A 9,807-nucleotide genomic window follows, 5' to 3' on the forward strand; every position below is an offset into this window, starting at 1 on the left:
TTTTAACAGTGGCAATTGACTCAAAGCAGCTTTACAGAACATACTGTAAGAATTATAGTATACAAAGTTTTATATTATACAAAGATTAGTATTAGACAACAAACAAAATTCATATTAGAATTATATTTAAATGTGTTTGTATTTATCCCCAATGAACAAGCCTGAGGTGACTGAGGCGACTGTGGGGAGGAAAAACTCGCTTGAATGGTAAAGGAAGAAACCTTGAGAGGAACCAGACTCAAAGGGGAACTTCATCCTCATATGGGTGACACTGGATGGTGTGATTATAAATATACAGTCTGAAAAATGTTGTATTGATGCAAAAGACCACATGGAGTTCACATCTCCTCTTTAGTGTCACAGAGTCTAACTGGAGCTGGTAGATCTCAGGATTGTCACAGAGTCGGCCTCATCTCAGTGGAGGTCCAAAATCTTCATCGCACGGAAGACAATCATGTACATTTACATTTCCAGCATTTAGTAAACACTCTTATCCAGAGCGACTTACATACTGTCTCATTTTTTATACAACTGAGGGTTAAGGGACGTGCTCAGGGGCTCAGCAGTGGCAGCCTGGTGGACGTGGGAATCGAACTCACAACCTTTCGATTGATAATCCAGCCCCTTAACCATCAGGCTACCACATCCCTGTGCACAATCAGAGCACCATTTGTGTGGCACTGGATGGTGTGATTATTAACTGTTATAAACATCGGAGAGTGTTATTATGAATAATGTCCTTGTTACAGACAGACACAGTCAGACAATTGAATATTGACAGACAGCATGTTTTTTCTGATGTTTGATATGAACATTAACTGAAGCTCTTTACCTGCATCTACATAATGTTACTGCCACATGATTGGCTGATTAGATATTGCATGAATGTTCAGATGTTCCTTATAGTCTCCAGAGTACACTGTTAATCATTTGTCAGAATTAAAGCTAGCTTTTTTTTTTTCTGTTTGTTTTTGTTTTTTTCAGGAGACACTGCGGTCTACAAAGACGGAGTATTCTGGATCATGGGACGAACTTCTGTAGACATCATAAAGAGCGGCGGCTACAAGATCAGCGCACTGGATGTAGAGCGCCACCTGCTGGCCCACCCTGACATCACAGGTACATGACTGGAACGCGTTTCAGGAGGTGAGCAGCACGATTGTGTTGGTTCAAAGAAAATTCGATGCTCAAAAGAGTGAAACCGTCACATTGGTACTTCAGAACTAACAGATCATTTAAAGCAGCCATTAACAGAAATCACAAGTGCATATTAAAACGTGGGTTTTCTTTATCTGTTTGTAAGATGTGGCTGTAATCGGGGCGCCAGACTCCATCTGGGGGCAGAAGGTTGTTGCGGTTGTGCAGATGAAGAATGGGAAAACAATCAGCCTTCCTGAGCTGAAGACCTGGGCCAGGTAACTCCTTACTGAAACATCACCTTCTCCTTACTGACCACAACCTCTCCGTGCTGTATGAGAGATCCCTGCCAGAAAAATAGAAACAGAAGGCTGAAAAAAACTAATCTGCTCCATCTTTGGTATAAATATAATGAAGTAGACGGATGCTACTGGATGCCATTTCTTTATTTACCATCTCAGTCGTTAAAGTAGCGTCTCCCTTTTCCATTCTTTGGGATTGGCATCACTGTTAAGATATTAACAGTCACTGTTAATAAGCCACTGTTAATATACATTACTTAAGATATTTACATTTACAGCATTTAGCAGACGCTTTTATCCAGAGCGACATTTTTATACAACTGAGCAATTGAGGGTTAAGGGCCTTGCTCAGGGGCCCAGCAGTGGCATCTTGGTGGACGTAGGAATCGAACTCACAACCTTCCGATCGGTAGCCCGACACCTTAACCACTAGGCTACCACATCCCCCTACTGGATATTTATCCAGTATAGTTATGTCTATGCAATCAAACACTTTCTTTAAAATAAAAAAAAGAAAAGAAAAGAAACATTTAAATAATAAATGCGAAACTGTGGAAGTTTTATTGTCTAAATAAATATACTGTATCACGCTGCATTTAAGCCAAGTTTATCCAGAGGATGTTGCTGCTCTCAGCCTTGTTTTCAGTATCATTATGGAAGTAAAAATGAAATAAAAAAATAAAATGAGTAAAGACGGAAAAAAGGAAGCAATAAAGTATCTTGAGGCGTAGAACGTTTAGGGAAGATGCAAACTACTTTCTATAGCATTAATAAGAAAGTGCACACCTTTTCTCTCTGGCTTTTATTTGAAACACAGAATTATTTCTTTTCCATGAGGATGCAGTGAATTCTCTGTAGAATAACTGATCACAGCGAGGAATTAAGGAACTTGTTGTGTAGGAGTTACAGCATTACTGGGGTTAGAGGCAGGAGCACAGAACGCCTGCACTAACGGCTCGGAGTCTTAACAAGATCAAATGGAACTTATCACCGTACACAACACAACATCTAGGGAAATGCTGTTTAACTGCCTGAATAAAAAGTTTCAATAAAAGACGAAATAAAATGATCTGGACAAGCAAAAGAAAAAAATATATATATATTTATATTATTATTTATTTTCCTGATAGTTTTGTAACCATAGATGGAAATATGTAAAAACGTTTTTTTGAGCTGCTGCTCATGTTTTGTCATAAAGCAGTTCAGTCATTTTCAGTCAGAGCTGGAGACCGACCTGAGCGACACTGAGAGTTGGTGACTAGACCTTTGTTTGTGTCCAGTGAGTTGAGAGAAGTTTAACTTTATGTAAATATAAAGTGAGTCACTGCGGCGACATCCAGTGGGAGTGAAGACGGTAGAGTGCACGTGACTTCTCCTTCATCACGTATGATATGAATGAATGAATGAATGCTAGTTGCTCCAGCTACTGAACATATATATATACGTTATTACTATGGCATCCAGTAGTAAGAATGCAGCATGACGCACTCAGAAGAAAGACTGACTGCCTTCTTGTGCAGACATGTGCTCACAGGTGTGTGTGTGAGAGCACATGTCAGTGTGTGTGTGAGAGAGAGCTCAAGTATGTATGTGAGCGTGAATGTGTGCGTGTGTGTGTGAGAGAGTGCGTATGTGTGTGTGAGTGAATGAGTGTGTGTGTGAGTGAGAAAGAAAGTGTTTGTGTGATGGGCAGTGGAGAGAGAGCAAGAGTGAGTGTGTGTGTGAGTGTGTCTGTGTGTGAGTGAGTGCATATGTGTGTGTGTGAGTGAGTGCGTATGTGTGTGTGAGTGCGTATGTGTGTGTGAGTGAATGAGTGTGTGTGTGAGTGAGATAGAAAGTGTTTGTGTGATGGGCAGTGGAGAGAGAGCAAGAGTGAGTGTGTGTGTGTGTGAGTGTGTCTGTGTGTGTGTGTGTGTGAGTGCGTGTGTGTGAGTGCATATGTGTGTGTGTGAGTGCGTATGTGTGTGAGAGTGTGTATGTGTGTGTGAGTGAATGAGTGTGTGTGTGAGTGAGAAAGAAAGTGTTTGTGTGATGGGCATTGGAGAGAGTGCGTGTGTGTGTGTGAGTGAGTGCGTATGTGTGTGTGAGTGAGTGCATGTCAGTGTGTGCGAGAGAGCTCAAGTATGTGTGAGAGTCAAAGAGTATGTGTGCGAGTGAGAAAGAAAGTGTTTGTGTGAGGGGCAGCGGAGTGAGAGCGAGAGTGAGTGTGTGTGAGTGTGAGTAAGTGAGTATGTGTGTGTGAGTGAGTGAGAGCATGTCTGTGTGTGAGCGAGAGCGCTCAAGTTTGTATGTGAGAGTGAATGAGTGTGTGTGTGAGTGAGAAAGAAAGTGTTTTTGTGATGGGCAGTGGAGAGAGTGCGTGTGTGTGAGTGTGTGTGTGTGTGTGAGTGCATGTCAGTGTGTGTGAGCGAGAGAGCTCAAGTGTGTATATGAGAGTGAAGTCACATTTAGTCATTGTATCATCAGAGTAACTACAGCTTTGATCTTCAGTATTATAACAAGTTATAAGTCCACATTCCTCCTAACGCCGTGTTTCCTCTGTGAAGTTCTCCAAACACTGTATACATTAGTTAACTTTCTTTCTCATGCTCCAAATACTCAATCTCAATCTGTCAGCTGATGAAACACAGCGATGATGAAATGTGTTTATTCCGACACATGCAGTACCAGCGTGTGGAGTGTGTTGTGTAGTGAGTGTGTGTGCTGAGGCACGCGGGCTTGCGTCAGAGCGTGGAGTGTGTTGAATCACGCAGCAAGCTGACGGTCCCTCCGGGCCACTGCCAAATCGATGTGGATGTTCAAGAACACAGCTTTTTGAGTGAGTACACTTTTTTCCACTCACACACATCCACAGCTTCTGGTATGGGTCTAAGCAGCTGTGAGCTGAAAGTCTCAGCCAGCGATGAATGAAGGGATGCAGCCAAAGTGGCTCTCTGCTCTCACACACACACACACACACACACACACCGCACAGAGCACAAGCTACTCTTTACACCCTACATAGTGCACACTTTTTTATGTAGTGAGGCATGGACAGAACAGAAGTTGGATTTCTTCTGTGTAATCCCTTCTTTTCTTTTCTTTTCTTTTCTTTTTTAATTACTTTTTTGAGTCTTTGTTTTTTTGTGTTTTGTGCCCTCGATACAAAACTATTAGATCTCTCTCTCTCTCTCTCTCTCTCTCTCTCTCTCTCTCTCTCTCTCTTTCCTTCTCAATCCCCTCTCTCTCTCTCTCTCTCTCTCTCTCTCTCTCTCTCTCTCTCTCTCTCTCTCTCTCTCTCTGTGTACACAATTGAGAAGCAGTGGTGTTGACCTGTCTTTGCTCCTGCCAGCACAGCCTAGTTCATTTTACACACACACACACCTCAGTGTGTTACTTTTACTGCTTCAGGTATTACTGCAGCTCCATACAGGGTGCTCGTAAATCATTAAAAAGGAGCTGAGGTGATTTAGAATGAAATGCATCAATTAGTAATAAACGCTATTAAATGTATACGTTCAAGTGGAATGAAGTCCGTGTCGAGCACACAGGCAGTGGATAATACGAGTGTGTAAATGTGAACAGATGCTTGTGTTAAACTGAGGTGAGGCCTTGATGTTTGCTGTTGGTCTGTTAAACACTGAGGTCATTGATCTGGGGAAAAATTCGGGGAATAGTCAAACTTCTGTGCTTTCCAAGCAAGGAATTAGGTGTGTAATTAGGTGTGTATATTCAGTGGGAAGATATGGAAAAGTTCTAAAACGGTATTTAACCTGTGGATCCCTCCAGACTCGCTGTAATTAAGGTTAGACTTAACTACTTCAATGATAAAAGGATGGTTTGGTTAAAAAAAATCAAATAAAAAAAAGAGTCGATTTTTTCCCCTTTACACTAAGACATTTGATCAGTTAAACTTGTTCGATTCAGAGGTTTTGTAATTATGAATCAATTAAAATACCACAATAAAGAATAAAATTTTATTTATTTATTTATTTATTTATTTATTTCCCCCCCACCACTATAGCACCTAATACATCTGGTAAATTTCCTTACACCCCCACCCTCACCATCGCGACACACACACACATAAAACACCTTTTTTGTTGCTGTGTTGCTTTGAATCAGAGTTCTACTTTCCAACATCTGCTGGAAATGTCTTCATTACACTAACAAAACTGGTGTGCATATGCTTTTATGCCTACATACTTATATACACCATGTGAGTGTTTTACACATAAACAGTCCTCTAGATATCTTATTTGTTTCTTTTTTCTTTGCACATGAACATGGAATGCTCATTCCTCTGTGCCCCAGCTCCAGCTGTCAGTTTCCTTATTTGTCAGTCTTTATATAGTATTTGAAAACAGACAAGATATGAGTCGTCCCAATACGTACATCCTGAGACATACACACACACACACACAAAGGAAGTACAACAACAGAACAGAGAGTGTAAAAAGGTAAATTGATTGTGTGCATAAAGAACAGAAGAGAGAAAAAAGAAAAGCAGAGAGAAGCTGTGCTGGAAGCGACGTGTGACGAAGAAACAAAACACAATGAAATCTCTACAAAAAGAGATTTTTTTTTTTTTATATATAAAACAAATTCCAGGCCCCAGGACTTTCCATAACAACCATGCTTTCACAAAGTCTACACATTTAATTAACTCGGCGTTCGGCTCAGGGTTTTATTTTTTGTTATTTTCTTTTCATGCTAATTTTAGTGTTTATGGAATTAATTGAATTGTATATGTCTTGAAGCGATGTGAAACACAGCATGCAAAAGCTGGGCATAAAGATATGGGGATGTGCGAGAGAATAAACTCTTATTTTACATTCGTTTTGGGCAGATAAGCTACTGTTCTCCAACATCGATGTGTCTGCGTGTCTGCCTGCCTGCCTGCCTATCTGTCTGCCGGTTTGTCTGTCTGCCGGTTTGTCTGTCTCTCTGTCTGTCTGCCTGTCTGTGCATAATAGTTACACCCTAATCCCATATCACAGCCTCCTCAAACGTGGTGAGGACCTTCCCTTGTCCTAATTATTAATGCAGATAATTATTCCTGTGCTTTCACCCAAACAGCCCCAGTAACCAAAGGGAAGCTGTAAAGAAGCACTTTTCTTTGTTTTGCACATTTCATTTTTTACATTTTTTTCTATTCCCACCCAAAGCGACGGGAGGTGCAAACTTTCACTTATAATATATTGCATCATATTATAAACAGAATTTGCAGTGATTCAGTTACGGTGTAGTGTTTTATACAGTATGTACTGTACGGCTCCCTTCTAGAGATTCAGAATAATTTTAGATCAGCTATAATAGATTTTATTGAACGGAAAATTTTATCTAGATAGTATGATGTGAGCTTGAGTGTGTGTGTGTGTGTGTTTCATATCCTTCAGAGAAAACATGGCTCCATACACCATCCCGACCGGGCTGATTGTGGTGGAGGACATGCCTAGGAACCAGATGGGGAAAGTGAATAAGAAAGACCTGCTGCACCAGTTCTTCCCCCACTGACCGTTTTTTCAGCTCTTCACTCCTCTTCTCTTCACTCTACCTGCTGACCTGGCTTCAGTGCTGAGGTGTGTGTTAAAGCATGGATCACTAGCAGACATTGTGACACCCCAGGTTTCCCCTAATCGCTGAAGATCACAGGGAACTCGTAACTCACACGCTCCCGTCACCTGGACGTCTACTTAATTCTGTGTCTCACTGCTTTTTTGCCTGACAGTAAAGCAGCAATCTTGGCTCTCAGCTCCTGTAAGGACGGTTTACAGTGAAGGGTTTAAAGTTTTTTTTGTTTTTGTTTTTTTTTACAAAGATCTTTCATTTCTCTCAGTTTGTTTTAGTAATTATTAAAGAAAAGAGTCATAATTTCTTTTGAATTTTTAATAGTGCATCTTTTAAACATTAAATGAATTGTATAATATTGTTTGTTGCCTAGCAGCATTAGCCAGCCAGGTGAGTAGATCATAAGGCAACTCATTAAGATGTGTGAGAGAAAGAGAAAGAGAGAGAGAAAGAGAGAGAGAGAGAGAGAGAGAGAAGATACTGTTGCAGCTGTGACTCTTGAAAAAAAAAGGTTTCATTATTAGCTCTTTAATTGTTATTGTGATATTGTCTCTACTAGTACTAATGTATTGTGGCAGTAACACGTACCAGCTGTCATGTGTTATGTCAAAGTCTCATATTGGTTATAAAGTGGACCAGTGACATAACATATGATGCCATGTTAGGCTTCATGCACTAAGCCAAGACAGAATGCTTTGCTATAAGGGAAGTCGTATTCTCAACTCTGGGAATCTGTGTGAGAAAATGACAGAAGCAGGTGATGATAAATATATATGATTTTATATACACAGCAAGCATGCAAAACATTGCATGCATTGCACACTAATGTTTAAATTCAGTTAGAAATACAAATTAAGAAAGGATGAAAATTATAGATTTTTAAAAAAATCTATAACTATGATTTATTTCTGATATATTCTGTTTGGTGATGTGATTGAAATAAATTTTAAATTCTGCCAATAAATTTTGGCAGAAAAAAATATGGTCTAGGTTTTAGTGTCATGTTGCACATCTCACCTGAAACTAACCATCTAAACCAATGAGAAGCAGGAGATGAGAACCTTCCTTACAGTGTATAGTTGTGATGTGATGAGTCGTCAGAATTTGTAAGTGATCAGACGATTGGCAGCACAGGGATATTACACTGTTTAACTGAGTGGACAGACCTAGCCATGCAGAAGACAGTAAGGTAGACGGTGGTTATCTATTTCTTCCTGATCTCTCTGTGTCTTTTTTCCCCCTGGCTGCAGTCACCAGAGAGCTGATTAAGAGAGAAGGACTATCGATTTCTGTATGGTGTGAACAGCTGAGGTGTGCTGAGGCATGAAGTCTTGTGGACAGGTTTGGGCAGGAAGGTAGAAGTCCCTCAACCCTCCACTTGCCCCCAAACTTCCCTCTAACACCTAAACCTATTTTTGAAATTCCCAGTGACTTCCAGAACCCTGTCACTGCCATCCATCTTCCCCAAACCTGTCAAAAAACACCTCCATTATCTGCCTTAACTTTTGTTAAAAACCCCAAACCAAACCTCAAATGATTACTTGATCCTATAACCTGTTCACAACTGCACCTGCCTGCCCAAACCTCTACTGCACCCATAAATGTGTTTCCAACTCTCTACCATCTACTGTACCTCAACCTGCAATCAAACCACTGTTTGCCATCCTGTGCCCACACCTGACCTTCCATTTCCCCCCAAACCCTCTCCAACCTGCTCCTGCAAGCCAAACCTGCCCCCAAACTCCCCTGAACCTGATATTAACCATCCACTTCCACCACAAATCTCTATTTCTCCCTAAACCTGCCTCCAAACTTCAAACTTCTGACTTCCCCCAAGCTTCGACCCTTCCAACTTCCTCTTATTCCCAAATCTTCATCTTCTGCAAAACCTGCCTCCAACACTCCACCCACTCCTGCTCCCACATCGTCCAGCAGTTTGGTGGTAATGAGGATGTGTGTGTTTGTGTGAGTGTGTACATGTGCCTGCATGTGTGTGTGGTTTGGGGCTTTACTCCCCAGGGCTTTGAGATGATGGAGTGTGTGCAGCGTCAGTCAGACACTCCTGGCACAAACACACCCACCCACACAAATACACACACTGCCTCGGCTGCCTGCCCACTGAAGCGTGTGTGAATCTGTCTGCAGATGGACGCTTATTGGGCCCCAGGGTCCTGTGGAGAGAAGGGCAAATGTTATACCGGACTTGTCCAACACACACACAATTCAAAAACTCAGGCAAATGCCAGCACGCTCTGAAGCTGATTGGCTGTGAGTGCTGACATGCGGCTGAGTGGAAAGTGGCTGTGTGCTATTAATTCAGCAGTATGTTGGGTGAGTGATCAGTGTTTTAACTCCACACTTCTGTTCAAGGTGCCCTCATCCCCCTCACCAAACAACCCCTCCCTCCTACCCTGCAGACTCTTGCAGACTTCTTCCCTCTCAGTTCCGTGTCACATGAAAGCGACTTGCTCTGAGTGATCCAGTGAGCGGTTTATATCAGAGTGTCTTTGAACTTTTGAAGTGAATGTGTGGCAAGGCTGGAGCAAAGGAACAGAATGCAACAGCAGTTAAGGACGAACAGAGAGAAGAAGAAATCTCCTCGGAACATAGTGAGCACACACATGCAATTACAGAACACAAAAAAGTGTAAAAGCATACTGCTGTAGCTTGAGGGACTCTGAGAGTGGTGTGTGATGTGACAGCTCTCAGCTCTCAGTACACTGCCTCAGAGGCAACAACTTGCCTTTTCAGAGGTCTTAGTGCTTTCCAGCTAAAAAAACACTTTCCCTTTTTCTCCTTTATAAGCCCTATTTTCTCT

At 41.5% G+C, this 9,807-nt stretch overlaps 1 protein-coding gene across 1 annotated transcript in view; it reads left to right on the plus strand.

Annotated features, from left to right (window-relative positions):
* Window positions 1-7,873, plus strand: part of acsf3 (acyl-CoA synthetase family member 3) — a 55,115-nt gene extending 47,242 nt beyond the window's left edge. Inside the window, exons 8-10 of the mRNA XM_060858955.1 lie at window positions 985-1,119; window positions 1,304-1,415; window positions 6,818-7,873. Coding sequence (XP_060714938.1) covers window positions 985-1,119; window positions 1,304-1,415; window positions 6,818-6,935 — 365 coding nt within the window. The 3' untranslated portion in view covers window positions 6,936-7,873. The remainder of the gene's footprint in view (window positions 1-984; window positions 1,120-1,303; window positions 1,416-6,817) is intronic.
* The last annotated feature ends 1,934 nt before the right edge of the window (window positions 7,874-9,807 follow it).

This window comes from Tachysurus vachellii, chromosome 23 (assembly GCF_030014155.1).
Source record: "Tachysurus vachellii isolate PV-2020 chromosome 23, HZAU_Pvac_v1, whole genome shotgun sequence".
Classification (NCBI taxonomy): domain Eukaryota; kingdom Metazoa; phylum Chordata; class Actinopteri; order Siluriformes; family Bagridae; genus Tachysurus; species Tachysurus vachellii.